Below are 18,082 nucleotides of genomic sequence, written 5' to 3'. Positions count from 1 at the left end.
AAATTTTTATGATTTCTAAAAATTGTCTTTCTGTTAAACATGAAGAGAAAAATAAAACATACCCTTTTAATATCAGTGATTGCACTGACTGAACTGGGATACTTGAAGTAATCGGCAAGCATGGCAATTAGGTGATCTGTTATGCTAGCAATTCTTTGTAGTTCAACATCTGGTTCAATCAGATAGGCAAGTGTTTCAGCTCCTTCAACTCGCTCCTCTAGCAATCTCTCCTTACTGCACATTCGAACCAAACAAGGCAAAGTCTGAAAAATATAAGAATTACTTGGATTTTTTTTTAAAGATAGCAGATGGCTGGTTTTATAAATATCATTCATATCTTACAGTCAGAATGGTTAAAATTTCCATGCAATGGTTGTCAGAAAATAATTTAGAATTTTTCTTCAGAGTGAGAGCAAATAAAATCATAGCAGTGTGGTAGAATTAAGAGAATGATGAGATTTAAGTCAGAAAAATCTGAGTTCAACTCCTACCTTTGACATTTATTACTAGCTATAGCTCTGGGCAATAATAGCTCACATTTATATAGTTTTATGGTTTGTAAAATATATTACATATATTTTGCACAATGAAAGAGCTATTATTGACATTTTGCTGATGAAAAAATTAAACCTAAAAGATTAAATGCTTGTCAAGGTGCACACATATAGTGTCTGAATAGGATTTGAATTTAAGTATTCCTGATAAAATTCAGCACTTTATCCACTATTTCATTTAACTGACTCTGAGACTCAGTTTTTTCATCTGTAAAATGAAGGGGTCAACCTAGATAGCTCCTAATAAAGCTTTATATCTATAACCCCACAATGGAAATTAAATCATCTGTATTATCTATGGATTAGTGTTTTCAATGCTAACTTTGATTTAAGTAAAATAGAACTTCATTAATTCAGAAACTTTGATTAGGAAAAAATTTATTATTTTGTTGATGGCCTGAAGGTAACTTCTATATAATCTATAAAATATAGCCACATAAGCTATTGGAAGAAAAATGCTGGAATATTTAGTCATGGATATGAAACTATGTCAAATATTTTTGAAAGTCTGAAAAAACTGACATATATACAGAGGAAAAGGCAAGATGACAGAGTATTAAACTCCCCACAATTCTCCAAAAGGACATTAAAAAACTCCTCAAATCAGATTTTGGAGTTGCAGAGCCAAAAAAAGATCAGAGAGAAACATTAATCTTAATCTTAGGAGGTCCACATGAAAGGTCTTTAACACCTGGCTGGACATAGGCTCAGAGCATGATAGGAACACCAAAAATGGGCCTTGAAGTAAAAGTGATAGTTACAGCAGCAGATTCAGGAGATCTAAGATCAGAGATGATAAATGGTCAGAAAGTGATTAGAGGGGACCCTCTGCTGGCACAGGGTATACCTAACAGTGACTGGCAACCCTAATGTCCATACACTTCTCTGAGTCACAGTTCCAGAGAAAACAGGAAGACTTGTGGTCAGCCACAAGGAAGTAAGGACCCTACTCTCATTCCAGGGCCAAGAGAAGTGCTAGTACTTATGGCTGCAGAAGAGTGGCAGCCTTTCCTGGGTAAAGACCAGAGCAGAGACGAAGAGAACAATGGCAATACCTCTCTCCAAATCACATCACCTTGAAAGTACCCAAAACTGTTATCTCCCCAGAATTAGCTCTGAAAACAGCAGGATGAAGAAGCCTGAAACTTAGAATGAAGCCTCCTCACTCTCAGATAAGTGAAACTCAACTTTAACATAAAGCTAAAAAGTGAGAAAACAATAAAGAATTTGAGCATAAAAAGCTGTTATGGTGGCAGGGAGAACCAACACATGACAGAGAAAAACAACAATGTGAAAATAGCAAAAAACAAAACCTTAAAGTAAAATGGTAACTGGATTCAAGAATTCCTAAAAGAGTTTAAAAAAAAAAGGGGGGGGGTAAGAGTGATAGAGGTAAAATTGGGAAAAGAAATGAAAGTGATACAAGTAAATTATGAAAGAGAATTAACAGCTTGGTAAAAGAGGCACAAAAAATACTGAAGAAAAGTACTTCTTAAGAAATAGAATTGGAGACTGGGAAGAGAAAATACCATCTGTATCTAGAGAGAAAGAATTAGGAAACTGAATGTGGATCGAAATTAGTATTTTCACCTTTGTTTTTTTCTCATAGTTTTTTTCTTTTTGATTTGAGTTTTCTTGCAATTTATGACAATTTAATGACAAATATGAAAATGTTTAAAAGAATCACACATATTTAACCTATATCAGATTACTTGTCTTGGGGAAGGGGGCAGGTAACAGAGGGAGGGAGAAAAACAAGAATACTAAATCTTACAACAATGAATGTTGAAAACTCTTTATATGTATTTGGAAATAAAATACCTATAAAGAAAAAAAGAAAGAAACAGAATTGGCCAAATGGAAAAAGAGGTACAAAGGCTCAATGAAGAAAATAATTTCTTAAAAATTAGAATTGGGCAAGCAGAGGTAATGACTCTATGAAATTAAGAACAAAACAAAGTTAAATGACACACACAAAAAAATCATTAGAAGAAAATGTGAAATATCTCATTAGAAAAACAACTGACCTGGAAAATAGATCCAGGAGAGATAATTTAAAAATTATTGGATTATCTGAAAGCCATGATAAAAAACAAAAACAAAAAACATAAACTACAACCTTTTTTCAAGAAATTATCAAGGAAAACTGACCTAATTTTAGAATGAGAGGGTAAAATAGAATTTTAAAGAATTCATAGATCACCTTCTGAAAGAGAGCCCAAAATGAAAACTCCTAAGAATATTATAGCCAAATACCACAGTATCCAGGTCAAGAAGAAGATATTCCAAGTAGTAAGAAAAAACAATTCAAATATCATGGAGTCAAAGTCAGTAACACAAAATATTTAATAGTTTTCATGTCAAAAAAGCAGAACACTTGGAATACGATAATATAGAAGGCAAAGGAACTAAGGTTACAACCCAAAATAACAAACCAAACAAGACTTAACTATAATCCTTCAGAGGAAAAAGTAGGTATTTAGGGAAATAGAGGATCTCCAAATATTCCTGTTGAAAAGACCAGCATAGAGTAGAAACTTGGACATTAGACAGAAGACTCAAGAGAAGCATAAAAAAGGTAAACATGAAAGAATAATCATGAGGAATTCGATAAAAATGTTAAGCTGTTTACATTCCTATATGAGATTATACATATAATTTCTGAGAAATTTTTAGAGCAATATTATGTAACATTTTTGCTATAAAGGTCTTTTATCATAGGCTTTGAAATCTAGGGAAAGTATTTCTCACATTTTTAATTGTCTCTTGTATAATATCCAATTTGCCTCTTACTTTTCTTTCTTTCTTTTTTTTTCACATTAAACTGTTTTAATGGTCTCAAAATTCTGTGACAGATTTGGTCAAGTTGTTTCCATTTAAAAATTACTGATTTTAAAAACTAATAACTTAAAACTGCCATGAAACAAATGGTCCACAAAAACATTCCTTTCCTCCTGAAGCTTTTACGACGCATTGTAACCATTAACCAGTCTTTTACTATTAAACTTAAATGGCCAATTAAGACAAACAGTTCTGAGACCGTTCTTCCACCAGTGATTAAAACTGGGGTGGCAGGTATTGTACAGAATAATCATTTAGCCTTCTGGGCAGATTTTGTGACCTTGCCAGCTCCAGCAGCCTTCTTGTCAACTGGCTTGATGACACCAACTTCAACAGTCTGCCTCACATCACAAATAGCAAAACAACCCAGAGGAGGATAATCAGAGAAGCTCTCCATACACATAGGCTTGCCTGGAACTATGTCAACGACGGCAGCATCACCAGATTTCAGGATTTTAGGGCCATCTTCTAGCTTCTTACCAGAACAACGATCAATCTTCTCCTTCAGTTCAGTAAACTTGTGAGCAGTGTGACAATACAGAACAGGGGCATAGCCAGCACTGATTTGGCCTGGATGGTTCGGATAATGACCTATGCAGTGAAACCAGCAGCTTCCATAGGTGGGTCATTCTTGCAATCACCAGCCACACTACCACGGTGGACGTCTTTGACAGACACGTTCTTGACATTAAAACCAACATTATCCCTAGGCAGAGCCTCACTCAAAGCTTCATGGTACAGTTCAACAGATTTTACTTCAGTTGTAACACTGACTGGGATAAAGATGACCATCATGCTTGGTTTCAGAACATCAGTTTCCACACGGCCAACAGGTATAATACCAATGCCACCAATCTTGTAGACATCTTGGAGGGGTAGACAAAGGGGCTTATCAGTTGGACGAGTTGTGGGCAGGATGCAATCCAAAGCTTCAAGCAGTGTAGTTCCATTTGCATTCCCATCCTTACGGGTGACTTTCCATCCCTTTAACCAAAGCATATTAGAGTTTGGCTCCAGCATGTTGTCACCATTCCATCCTGAAATTGGCACAAAAGCTACTGTATCAGGGTTGTAGCCAATTTTCTAAGTACTGACTTCCTTAACAATTTCTTCATATCTCTTCTGGCTGTAGGGGGGCTCGGTGGAATCCATTTTGTTTACACCAACAATCAGTTGTTTCCCACCTAATGTGGCCAGAAAGGCATGCTTACAGGTCTGCCCATGTTTTGAGATACCAGCTATAAATTCACCAACACCAGCAGCAACAAGGACAGCGCAGTCAGCCTGAGATTTGCCTGTAATCATGTTCTTGATAAAGTCTCTGTGTCCCGGAGCATCAATAATAGTCACACAGTATTTGCTGGTCTCAAATTTCCACAGGGAGATATCAATAGTGATACCACACTCACGTTCAGCTTCCAGTATATCCAAGACCCAGGCATATTTGAAGGAGCCCTTTCCCATCTCAGCAGCCTCCTTCTTGAACTTCTCAATGGTTCTCTTATCAATTCCACCACATTTGTAGATGAGGTGACCATTAGTGGTGGACTTGCCAAAGTCTATGTGTCCAATGACGACAATGTTAATGTGAGTCTTTTCCTTGCCCATTTTTGTGGAGATTTAGCAATGGTTTTCACAACACCTGTGCTCTTGTGACAAACCCGTTTTAATAAGTTGCCTCTTACTTTTCACAAAGATTTCTGTTTGTACTTATTTCCCTAATTTTTCATTTTAAACAAAAACTGTCAACATTTTTCTGTATCCATTTTGGTAAGCAGCTAGGCAGAGTTACCTATTCCTTAGCATTGATGTTTATTTATTTATTTTTTAAAGTCTAGCATGTCTGCTGAAAGAACTGGAAAACACATTAGCAGAAATTAGATTTAGACCAACATTTTATGCCATATGCCCTAATAAACTCAAAACAGATATACAACTTGAATGTAAAAGAATAAGAGAGAGAGAGAAGAGAAGAGAATGAAATACCAAAAAGAATAGAATGAAATCAAGTACCTCTTAAAACTATAGTTGAAGACAGAATCCATAACCAACCAAGGAAGAGGGGAAATCATGAAAATAAAGTTTTTGTAAAAACAAAATCAATGTGCCTAAAATAATAGGAAACCATTAATTAGGGGGAAAATATTTCAGTCATAATGACTGTAATAAAGATCTGATAGCCAAGATATATCTATTTGTACTAATTTCCTAATCAAGAAGAATTTCCCAATGAATAAAGAGTCAAAAGATAAAAACAAACAATTCTCAATAGAAGAACTGTAAACTACAATGAACAATATGAAAGCCTGCTCCAGATCATTACTAAGAAGAAAAATACAAACCAAAATAATTCTGAGATTTCACTTCACTCACAGCAAAATGGCAAATGACAAAACATGGAGATAATCAATGTTGGAGGGGCAATGTTTAGAAAAACAGACTCATAAACACAGTACTGACTTAGACGTAACCATTCTAAAAAAATTAATACACTAAAATGGATCTAAAATTACCATATATTTTTAACTCAAAGATCCTACCACTAAGCACATATCTGAGGAAATCAATGACAGAAAGGTGCCACATAAATCAAAGTATTAACAGTGACATTTTTTATGGCGTCAAAAAATTGGAAACAAAGTACATAACCACCAAAGAAGAAAAAGTAAAATAAACTATGGTACACAAATGTAATATAATGTTATTACTCTTAAAAAATAATGGCTATGAAGAATGCAGAGAAGCATGGGTAGACTTCCATGAGTTAAAGAAACTGAAGTAATCAGAACCAGGAAAACAAAGAAAAAGTGACTATAACATTATAAAAACAAAAACAATAACTATAAACCAAAAACTATTCAATAATTAAACTAGAATTTATATAAGCATTTTAAAGGTTACAAAATGGTTTACATATGTTAATTCATTTGATTTTCACAACATATTATTACTATTTACAATTTATGGGGCCGATAACAGTTTTGCAAGTTAAAAAGTAATTATATACATCATAAAACTTCTGTTTATTTTTCTGTTAATGGAAAATTATTATGAAATATGTATACATCATTAAATTACATTTTTCTTTAACTTAAGTGGCCTATTGTATCTGAAAGTGATGGAACAATTTAAAAATTCTGCTTAATTCACATTTTTCACAAAGTCAGATGTAATTCAAAGTTGACAGATTTTGTAATATTAATCTGTATTTGCCTTTAGTTATCAGATTAACTCATTAATTATTATATGTTTAATTTTAAAATTAAGATTTAAACACATGTTTCAAGAATCTGTAATTCTGTTTATGTCTGAGGTCATTCTTATAACCTTAGCAGGTGATCTTTGTGATTTGCTAAACCCTAGAAAATGTATTAGTCTATAACAATGAGACTTTCTTAACTTAGCAAGGTTAGTCTCTGAATAAAAGACATCCAGTCTTGTCACCTGGTCTGTCTCTGAGGCCTTTTGGAGCTAGTGATAGCTGCCAGAACTTGAACTCCATTAGGGTCAACTTCCAAGTCATGTGACCAACAAGATAGCAAACTAGACATTTTCTCTGATCCTCACGAGTTCTCAAACCTCTCTAAAATAGGAATTATGCACAAGATATAGAGCAATTTTAGTTGTCTCTGTGGTCTAGGACATCAAGAACCTAAATAATGTAAACCTAATGAACTATAAAATAAGAAAAATATTCTCTAACTCCTTAAGCACCCCTTCTCTATCATCCACTGCATTCTTGGCAGCTAAGGTACCCACAATTTACATGCATACCAAAAAATTTCAATTCTTTACTCCAATACTCTTCTTCCTCCCACTACCTCAGGGAGATCTAAATGGCAGAAATCTGTGCAGGCTGTGAAAAACAGCATAGTATCACTTGGTGCTGCAACAAAACTTTACTAGAGAATGGAGAAACCAAGGAAAAGGGGACAGGACATAAGTGTATGGCTATAAGGCACTGAGCCCAACATTCAGAGACTGGGACTGAAATATGAAATGCTCATTATGGAAAGAAGCCAAGTCACTTCTGAGATCTAGCTCTCAGGAAAATTTCCATCAAAGAGGAGAGAGTCAGAAAATGAACATTTATACAGATTTAATTTTTGAGAGTGCTTTACATATGGTTAACTCAAATGTTAAAAAAACAAAACAAAACAAAAACTCAAATGACCAAAGACCAGAAGAAGAAGAAAACTCAAATAAAGACCCTGAGCATAAGCAGATAAACCAACAGGGAAAATATTATTAGCAGAAGGCCTCTAAATTAGATAAAAGAGTTCAGTACTTATGAACAATACTTTAAAGCAAAGAAAAATTAATCAGTACCCAGGACAAAGAACTTTTTGGAATTTCAGGAAATAAAAGTCAAGGTGGAGTATAAGGGACTAAGGACTGATAATTTAGCTATTTCCTTACAAATTAATGGTGAAAGAAGTAAGGTAAGTTGTTAATGTAGTATGTAGTCCTCAGAAAGTATGACAGGATGTTACCCTTTAAGAGAGAAATAAGAATTGCAAAAGCAGAATATCTGGCACACATAGGAAATATAACTAGCAGAGTAGAAAAACTGGAATCAGTGGTGGCAAATATCACTACAGAAATTAAAGATAACTGACTGGGAATGCAAACACAAATAAGTATAAGCCAATATGGAGAATCATCTTAATGTTATGATGAGGCAGAGTAGGACTTTTAGGATATTTAATAATACCTTGATATGAAATTGTGATTATACTAGCCAAACTGAGATAACATTAAATGACTACATTATAGGTAAAGTAAGTTCCAAGTATATAAAACAAAAAAATAAAATAAAATAAATAAAATAAATAGCAAAATATTTTTTGGCTTTATAATGTTCATATACATTCATACATTCTATGTCTTTACCATTATCAGAAGATGCCAAAAGTGATTATAAATATTTTATTCCTGGTCTTAGATTTTTCAAAACATACCTAGTACCAATTTAAAAAAATTTAAATGATTAACCCATTTCCATGAAATAAACTAATACATGCAGATAAATACTTCTATATTTTTATATGCACATATATCTAAATCATCCAACGATCAATGAATATAGAGGGGGAAAAAAATCAGAAAATAACAACAAATATGTAAAATATTTTCTGAACAAGTAACATCCCATCTAAGAACAATCTGAAAGGAAATTACCTTTAATACAATACAATTGTCATCTGTCCGAATTGCTCCAGCTCTGCACATGTATGTTAAGCTAAAAATAAATAGAAAAATATAAACTTGCTATCTGGTTTATAAATCTTTTTTTTAAAAATTGTTTTTAAAGTTTCATATAAAAATTAGGTGAATTATTATTTACTAAGAATATACTTTTTTTTCCCCCTATATTCAGTTATCAAATGGTTAAACAAGCCCAGCTATTAGCATAGAGAGTGCTGAGGTGCTAGCAAAAAGAATGAATAAAATAAAATGTAAAGATTACATTTAGAAACAAATATACCACTGAAAACAACCCTAACAGAGAGCTTGAATTTAAATGCAATTTAGTTGTCAAAATATGCCATATTTCTAATCCAAAGGTATTCATATTATAGTATGTGTACATATTAAATAAGTCTTTCAGAATTATGATTCTATACTATTGGCAACTGAATTTAAAACACTGAGACATTAACACTGTTTTAGTTTTTTCCATTGAAGATGATACATCAGTTACTGTAACACATTCTGGAGTTTAGTATATGCGATTCTAGATGAGATCTCTGCCAATTTCCAGACTATTTAAGACTAAACTACTCAAAGGAGAGCCAAAAACTTCTCCAACTCCTCAAATGAAAGAAGCAGCAGTTGTGAGGTATCCAGCTATCACTGTGGAATATACTTATAAATGCACTTCCTTTTGCTTCATGTTATCTCAAGCTTTACCATTTTGCTGATGTGAGCTGCATTTCAATAGGCTTATCCCTCTGTAACATCTTCACAAAAATCTGGGGTAATAATTCTCCATCAACCAAAACTGGAAATAAAAGAAACAAACCAGAATTTGGGAAATTCTTTTAAAATATAAGCTATTTATTTAAAAATACAGAAAAAAGTTAATAAAAGTTTTTAGCTTACCATTTACAAGTGTCATGGATACCTGGGGGTTTTCAAAGGCTAGAACTGAGAAGCATTTCAGTGCTTGCATTCGAACCTGTTTAAAAAAGAGAGAAAGGGAAAAACAAACAAACCAACCAACCTTAAACCAGAAAATGTACATTATTTCACAGTTTGCAAAAATTGATCTGTAACCAATTAGAATATAGGTTTATGAAGAAATATTAAATAAATATTTTGTAAAAAGGAGAAACCTACATTAAGAATGAAAAAAAGTACTACAAAGTACAATAAAGACATAAGCATCTTTTAAAATAGGACAATTTATATTAAAGTAGTAGAAAATATGAAGTAGTACAAGAAGGTAAGTATTTAAAACAACCAACTAAAGCAATAGGGTTTGTTTGTTTTTAAACACATATAATGATAATCAACAAGTACATTTCAAGTGAGATAAGTGAGAACAAGAAAGGAACAATAAAGTAAAGGAGAAGACAAGCAATTTCTAAAAATAATTCAAGTTGTTTTGTATAGACTTTGAAAACACTAATTCATTAAGTTTTATATGCTACCTAGGAACTGTTCTCCTCCATAATTAAGTTCTTAATATTTAATGAATTATTTTTTTTACACTTAGCACCTATGTTATCATTCGGATTATGAAGACTTTTGTATTTTTATAAACGAAGGATTACTCTGTCTTATGCAAAGAGGACAATTTTAATTGTTTTTATTTTTCTCAAAACACTATTTTTCACTAGTCAATAGTATATTATACTATGTGAAAATAGCAAACATCCATATGAAATATCCAAGTAAAATAGGTAATAGTTTGGATAGTTACATACCTTACTGTAATATTTATAAAGGATGTCAACAACAACAAAAAACTTTTACACTCGATCACTAATGTAGTTTCCAGATGATTTTCATTCTATATTACAGCTGACAATCTCATAATTTGCTATGGTGTAAGCATGCTAACTGGCACATAGGAAGCACTTAATAAATACTCGTGACTGTTTGGCAGGATAGAGAGGAGAGGGGACAGGTTGAAGATAAATCTGAGTGGCAATTAAGACAGAAGATGATGAGAGAAGAGCTATAAAAATTGAAGAATTAAAAATATTTTTAAAGGGTTGATTTATGCAGTCTAGCTTTCTTGTTTAGAAACTTTAAGTTAAAATATTAGGATCTAGTCTCAGAATTTATATTGGGTTAAATTAAATTTGTATCTCTGTGTAAAAATAGACACTTTTGTGGGAAAGTAGGAGGTCTAGACCCTCAAAGATACCAAGGACACAAAGGACTCTTCAATATAGCAATAATTTAAACTAGATCTCCAATGACCTCAGTTAGCCTTCTTAGAAAAGTCCAGGTAAGGACCATGAACTCCTTCCAGTCCACCTTCATTCTGTTCAGTAATCTCAAAAGCACTAAATCTGACTTACTTTCAAGTATAGCCTATTTTTGTCTCAAGGGACTATTTGATGGAGAAAAACAAACAAATTAAAAACATTAATGACTGAAATTTCTTTAATGAGGAAGAAGCTTTTTGTCCTATATTTAGAAACAAATGATTAAATGACTGATAGTACAAAATTATATATATAATTTTAAAAAATTGGTTCACTGATTATTTTAATTGGGGGAGAGGAATTTAAGGTTTGAGTATATAAAGAGAACAAGAAAACAAGAGGTATGAAAATCAATGACCCTTGGGCCCTGCTGGTTGCAATAGTGAAAATGGATTAGAGCTTTGTCATTACTTTTTAAATTAAGGAATCTGGAGCACCTTAGCCTCAGACTCTGTTGGTGCCTCCTCTCTCTAGTGTCATTATATTCTCATCCCCAACCTTCTAGTTACAGTTTCAGTGTCTAATACAATGGCTGGATAGCCTAGTATTAGACAAACTATGGCCTGCAGGCCAGATGCAGCCCACTGGGTTATGGCAAATGGGCTGGGGGCAGAGATAGAGTGTGAGTTTTTATTTTTACTATAGTCCGGCCCTCCAACAGTCTAAGGGACAGTGAACTGGCCCCCTATTTAAAAAGTTTGAGGACCACTGGCTTAGTGACTTATCTATTCTGATGCTGGCTTTATCTCTTCCTACTTTGAAATCTACAGGCACCACAAGCTACTATTTATGGCTAGGAATTTCTTTTATCAAAAACGCTTTCTTGACAACTGCTCATGGTGGCAATGTAGTTATCACAATTGCCAAGCTTAGGGCTGGCAAAATAACTCTTTGCTTTGTTCCCTCCGCATGTCCTTTGCAACAACAAAGCTGCCTTGGAAAGTTTAAAGTGTTCTGCATGGTTTTCTTGGTTTCCTGAAAAGCAGGATGGTGGGGAAAGAAAAAAAAGAAAGAAAAATAGAATGGCACAATGTAAATAACAGTGGCTTTAGATGTAGAAGCCTGAGTTCAAATCCTGGTTCTGCCATTTATTGTCTATATCAACTTGGACAAAGCATTTAATCTCTCTAAATTTTAGGGTTTGTTTTTTTTTTTTTTAATCTGTAAAATGAAAGGTTTGAAGGATTTGGATTAGGTGATCTCTAAGGTCTTAATTATCTAATCTATAATCATATGATCCTTCTTAGTTGCAGTTAGTGTGGTTATTTGTCCTTGAGTCATAGTCTTCTGTCTTCCTTCTTTAGTAATTCACAAACCCATTTCTCAAAGAAAAACAAAGCCTAGATCAGTAGAACCAGTTGGATGCTACAGAAAGACCTACCTCACCAATTCACAGTTGAAGAAAGGGAGCAAAGAGATAGCCTGCCTATTTAGCAGTCCTAACCTAATGTCATGATGGCACAATCACCCTGGGCTTATCATTTCTGACAATTAACAGAACTAGAAGTAAGGAAACCTGAAAACAGGTGATATAAAATATAAGAACAAGCAGATTCTGCATAAGAATGATATAGGTGGTCTATATGACAATTTCCTCTAAAGTATTAAAAAAAAAAACCAAACAAACAGGATCTACTATGACATAAGTACATATTCTTGGTTTACTAATATAACATCATTGGAAAACAAGCCAATATTATCAAGATTTTATTTTAAAATGTATTTCAAAGGGCTAATTTAGTGCTCATTTACCTTTTTTTTTTTTTTTTTTTTTAAGACTCACTAAATGGGGGCAATTAGATGGCATAGTAGATAGGGTAGTGGCCCTGAAGTCAGGAAGCCCTGAGTTCAAATTCGACCTCAGATACTTAACATTTATTAGCTGTGTAACTTTGGGCAAGTTACTCAACTCCAATTGCTTCAATAGAAAAAAAAAGACTGACTAAACAGTCTAAATGCTGATTTGATTTACAGTATAATTTCTCAGAAATAGTAATCAATCTCAAATGTTCATATCAAGATGCTTCATGTTAGTTTGAAGAATTATGTGGATAAATGAAAAGTTTTCAGAAATTTCCAATCCAAAATACTTCCAGAAATGATACATCATTTTTTCAGAAGCAGCATATACTTCAAGACATTTCTGGAAAGGATAGTTAGCATTTTTCATTGGCTTCAGGCCAGGAAAGACTTGAAATACTGTTGATGAAAACAGATAAAAACCAAAACCAACTTCCTGCCTATCAAAAAGTAAAAACACTATGCAGTTGTTAAAAATGTCAGAAGGAAAGCTTTTGATAGATAACAAAACATTCATGAATATTTTCTTCACAAGGTTACTTTTTCCTGATTGTAAACATTACAAATGCAATAAAAGCAGCTTAAGAAATAAAAATCAAATAAAAAAAAAAAAAGCTGCTCTAAGTTTAACATCTTACTTTGTATGACACTGAAGTTAGCAGATGAGCGATATTCTGTACGGCTCCATGATTAAATAAAATTGTTTGATGATCTGGTGCCTGTAAGAAAAAAAAGTGTATTTGTGTAGGCCTGATGAAACAATCTGCTAAAATGAAATTTTGTTCAATAAGGCATCTCATCACTATATTAATACTTTCATTACAATCTTGAAATAAGGCAGGTGGCCTGCATGCAAACCCAGCACCCTTTGTAAAAGTCACACCTAACTTGCAGTTGTCAAGATATTGGGAGACACTCTTTTCCAGTACTAAGGCCCACCAAGTAGCCTGTGCCCTGAGTTTGGCATAACAACAATCCTTTACGTTCACTCTCTGACAAAAACCCATAATTATTATATTGTTGACCAGGACCAGGTGTTCTCTGAGCTTGGACAAGCTTGACTAAGTTTTGGTCATGAAGCCCTGCTAGGAATCAAACTTGTCACATTGGTGCTATTATGTTTCATTGTAAGAACTACAATTCACTTTGTAGCTACTAGTTTAAGTATTGAGATCTGCCTACTCTAAAGCAGGTTCTTCCCCACCCCCCAACTAGGGGCACAGCCCAGGAATACGTGAATAATTTGCTTCCTGGCTTGCAAGCCATTTCCCTCACTTTGAAACCATTAAATTCCTGAATCTCCTATTTCCTGCTTGTTTTATTTGGCTGATTTGGTTAGAGGCTGATTTGGTTTGGTTGACACAATAGTGGGGCCTCCTTGTGAAAAATGTAAGGAAAGGAACTTCTATTAGTTAAATGATTAGCACTGATGCATTTCCTGTTTATGTCCTTCATTATGGGCCCACAAAGGATAGGAGCAAGAAAAGAGGCAGCTTAGAGTCTTTAAATAAACCTCAACTAAACATGTGATAAAGTGTGGAGAAAGTGGGGTCTGGAGTCTGAAGGAACTGAGTTCAAATTTGAACTCAAACAATAACTTGTTGTGACCCTGGGCAAGTCACTTAGCCTCAGTTTCCATAACTGTAAAATGGGACCTCACAGGGTTGTTGTGGGTCTCAAATAAGATAATATTTTAAAAGCACTTAGCACAGAGTGCTAGGAACATAGTAGATGCTATTTAAAAGCTTATTCTCTTCCCTTCCCCTTAATGAAGTATCATCTATCTCAAAATGAAGAAAAAGATTCTGGGAGTTCTAAAATAAACGCAGACCCCAGTTAATTTTAACTTATTAATGTTATTTGTGTAAATTGCTGGTAGGAAATATTATAGTCTGTAACCATACTATTCATTCTTAATTATTCAGAGGTAAAAAACCAAAATGTGTAAGTTCATATATGTGTTTGTTTATGTCTGACTTTGAGGTGTTTTCCTCCCTTATTACTGCTCTCAGAACAGTAACATGAATGGGCAAAGAGTAGAAGAATGAAATTGTTTTCTTTCAATTCAGTTTATTTTTAAGATTCATCAAAGATCTGGCTAAGGAAAGACAGAAATTCACAACAGCTAAATAATGCCATAGTTGTATTCTTCCTCCACTGGAATCACAGCAAGAGTCTTCTATTTTTCCTGAGTGGAACACAACATACAAGATTATGCCACTTTCTGGAAATCCTGAGTAAATCATTGATATTCAAAATTCCTCCTACCATTTAGCAAAGGACTTGAAAGAATAAAATATGGTTTAGAATTAATAATAAGAACTAACATTTATACAACGTTTTAAGAACTGATAATGGTAAAAACATTATTCTTGAAATCAGGGAACTACATTCAAATTCTGTTTCTATAGATACCTGTAAGATAATTTTGCCGCAGATAGTGAGAGAACTTTGGGTAAAGTATAAGACCCTTCAGCCCAGAAGGAACCTGCTGACAATGTCTGGTTTGGCTCCACACCTCTTTTTGATGTTCTCACCCTTCCTGAGAAGTCAAGGAGGGCTTGATCAACTGTGTTCTTGCTTCAAAGCAAGGGATACTTACAGCAAGAGGTATTTACATAGCAGGATGCTTATAGTTAGCACTTGTTCAGTGTGATCAATGATATAAATGGTTCTCTAGTTAGCACATGCCAAGTGTGCTGTAATGATGTAATAATACTGAGGTATTTAAGGGCTGAGAGGACTAGAAATGAGACACTCCATCTTTGACCTGGTGGCTCTCTTGCCTCCTTTACTCCTCCACTAAGAGCAAGGCTGGTCCCGAGATCCTCCAGAGAGCTAGCCTGGATACTACAATTTTGAGACTCAGCATTTCCATTAATAAAATAAGTGATTGGATTAGATTATTGATAAGGTCTCTCCCTTCTAGTCTTAACATTCTATAATCTATAACATTAAGATGAGTATTTTTGAGGGTGACTATTGTAACAACCAAATTTTAACCTAACTACTGGCAAAAAATATTTCATATGATTTTAAATAGTTTCTCTAAAATTCAACTCATGTTCTTTTATGTCATAGTTTTCAGCTTCAAAGAACATCTATACCTACAAGATATTTGAGAAAAGAATTACTCTCCCTGAAACTTCTTTTCTTTCTTTTTTTTGGGGGTGGGGTGGGGTGGGGATGGGTTGGAAAAGGAGAAGACTGGGTATCCATATCTTCCCTAGTCTAGAAATACAGCAATCATTCATGGGTCTGAGCCTGTAATTGTTCCACATAGAAGCTACGATCCCATCAATTTCTAATCTAGGGTAAGTCCTCTATTCTTAGGCAGTCTGAGGGTCCTTCATCCCTAGAAATTTGCCCTACTGGTGCCACACAATGCAGTCTTTAGCTCTGTTGAACTCAACACTTTTGAACTCAGTTTTGCTCTGCTCTGATAGTAGGGATCACAGGTGTGTGTACCATTAAGTCTGATCTCTTCTATCTTAAAAACATAAATGGCAAATCAGGAAATTTAGTAAAACTAGGGACAGAAAAGGGAGAATAAGAGAAAGTAGGTAGTTTATTGTACTTCAAAATAGGAAGACCAGAGTAACTTACTTAATATAAAGGCAAAATAACAAAAATTATGCTACTCTAAAACACATAAGCCAAAAAAAAAAAAGTAACTGAAATTTCTTAAAAACACATACAATTTATTTTGCTTAACTTCACATGTGCCTCCTTAAAGAGGTAGAGAAAGAAGAGGATCTGAAACTCAAAGTTTTAAAAACAAATGTAAAAAGTGGTTTTGTATGTAACAACATAAAAATTTCAAAACATATAATTTTAAAAAAGATACTTTTGTTTTCTTTTTTCCCCCTAATTCAATTTTATATTACTTTCAGTTCCAAATTCTCTTTATTGTCCTACTTTACTAACCCTATTAAGAGGGCAATATCTTAATATCTTAATTTCTTTTCTCTGAATTATACAATTCAATTCTATGAGAGTGATAAGTTCTTTGTATGTCATTTGGAATTTAAGATTTTCATAATTTCACTGTGATCAGAGCACAGCTCTTTGAGAAGATCTTATTCAAAGGCTGTTTTTTCAACCCGCCTTCTTTGGCTATTACTTCCCCTTCCTCACTCATGCATGATCCTTCCATCTTCTATCTCTTTGTAACAACGAGCTCCATGCCTGGAATAGACTCCCTCTTTACCTGCACCTCACAGAGTCCCCTTTTCTTCCTTTAATATGAAACCCAAACACTATGTCCTGCAAGATGCCTTTCCAAAGCTGTTTTTCTTCCCAAACTACCCTGTATTCTATTCTATTTATGTAGATATATACATGTATGCATATATGTGTGTGTGTGTGTGTGACAGAGAGAAAGGAAGAGAGAAAGTGGGGAGAGAAAAAGAGAAGGGGGAGAGAGAGAGAGAGACAGAGACAGAGAGGGAGAGAGAGAGGGAGGGAGAAGAGAAACAGAGAAACAGAAAGAGAGAACAAGACCACAGAGAGAACCCGAGAATCATTTAGTTCTGGTGAAACAAACAATAACAAAAGGTTGTTATCTAATAGAATGCAACAATGCAAAATGTAGTGGTTTCAACACCTTATTTATACATATGTCTTTATTAACTTTATAGTTATGCTGTATATATTTCTCTATGTGTTTTTGTCTCCTCCATTGGAATGTAAGCTCATTATGAACAATTACATTCTTTGTACTTGTGTCTCTAGCACCTCACAGAGTTCTGTCACACAAAACAGAATAATTGCTTGATTCTTTCTGATTCAACCAACAGAGTATGTAAAACAATTCTTAACTTGCTTAGGTACAGGTTTCAAGTATATTTTTCAAGGAGTGAAAAGAATTTTTGAGAAGTATTATTACATAATTTATAAAAACGTATTCAAATGAACAAAACTAGGATTTCCTAATACTAGAACTATGTTAGCATCATAAGATGTACTAATAGACTGCCATACTCCTATTACTCCTAAAAGACCCTCTAAGGATATACTCCAGAGATTTTAAGATAAAAAGATATCGACTTAATTCAGTTTCTGCGACTATCACTCTGATTTGCAAGTTCTGTGTGACAAAAGATAATCCAAAGAAGCACCAAAAATTGGCAGGCATTGTGTAATATTTTATATTAGTGGTTTAAACAATTGAAGAGATAGTTCTGTCCATTTCTAAATTATGGAATATTTGAATAATGCCTTTAAAATATTTCCATTTAGGCAAAATCATACAAAAAGCACTTAGGATTTATCATCTAAAACCTCTAAACTGATTTAGCTGCTATCACAGATATATTTTCTAATACAGCAATATAATTAAAACAAATTTTTTTTTTGCAGGAGAGGAACATGTATAGGGTAATGATAAAGTCATAACTTTGCCAATGACAAGGCTGAAAAATACACATTGAAAGTTTTATTATA

General features: G+C 33.7%; 1 protein-coding gene and 1 pseudogene across 5 annotated transcripts in view; both read right to left on the bottom strand.

Annotated features, from left to right (window-relative positions):
* Positions 1–18,082, bottom strand: part of ARMC8 (armadillo repeat containing 8) — a 111,921-nt gene that overhangs the window by 47,859 nt on the left and 45,980 nt on the right. For all 5 annotated transcript variants that reach the window (XM_074301625.1, XM_074301629.1, XM_074301626.1 and 2 more), the window contains 5 exons: positions 13,276–13,356; positions 9,501–9,576; positions 9,309–9,399; positions 8,577–8,637; positions 63–263 (listed from right to left, as the gene is read on the bottom strand). In XM_074301625.1, coding sequence (XP_074157726.1) covers positions 63–263; positions 8,577–8,637; positions 9,309–9,399; positions 9,501–9,576; positions 13,276–13,356 — 510 coding nt within the window. The remainder of the gene's footprint in view (positions 1–62; positions 264–8,576; positions 8,638–9,308; positions 9,400–9,500; positions 9,577–13,275; positions 13,357–18,082) is intronic.
* Positions 3,521–5,122, bottom strand: LOC141561702 (elongation factor 1-alpha 1 pseudogene; annotated as a pseudogene).

Source organism: Sminthopsis crassicaudata, chromosome 3 (assembly GCF_048593235.1).
Source record: "Sminthopsis crassicaudata isolate SCR6 chromosome 3, ASM4859323v1, whole genome shotgun sequence".
In the NCBI taxonomy this organism is placed as follows: domain Eukaryota; kingdom Metazoa; phylum Chordata; class Mammalia; order Dasyuromorphia; family Dasyuridae; genus Sminthopsis; species Sminthopsis crassicaudata.
Note: the sequence above shows the minus strand (reverse complement) of the source record. Positions and strands in the feature narration are given on the sequence as shown.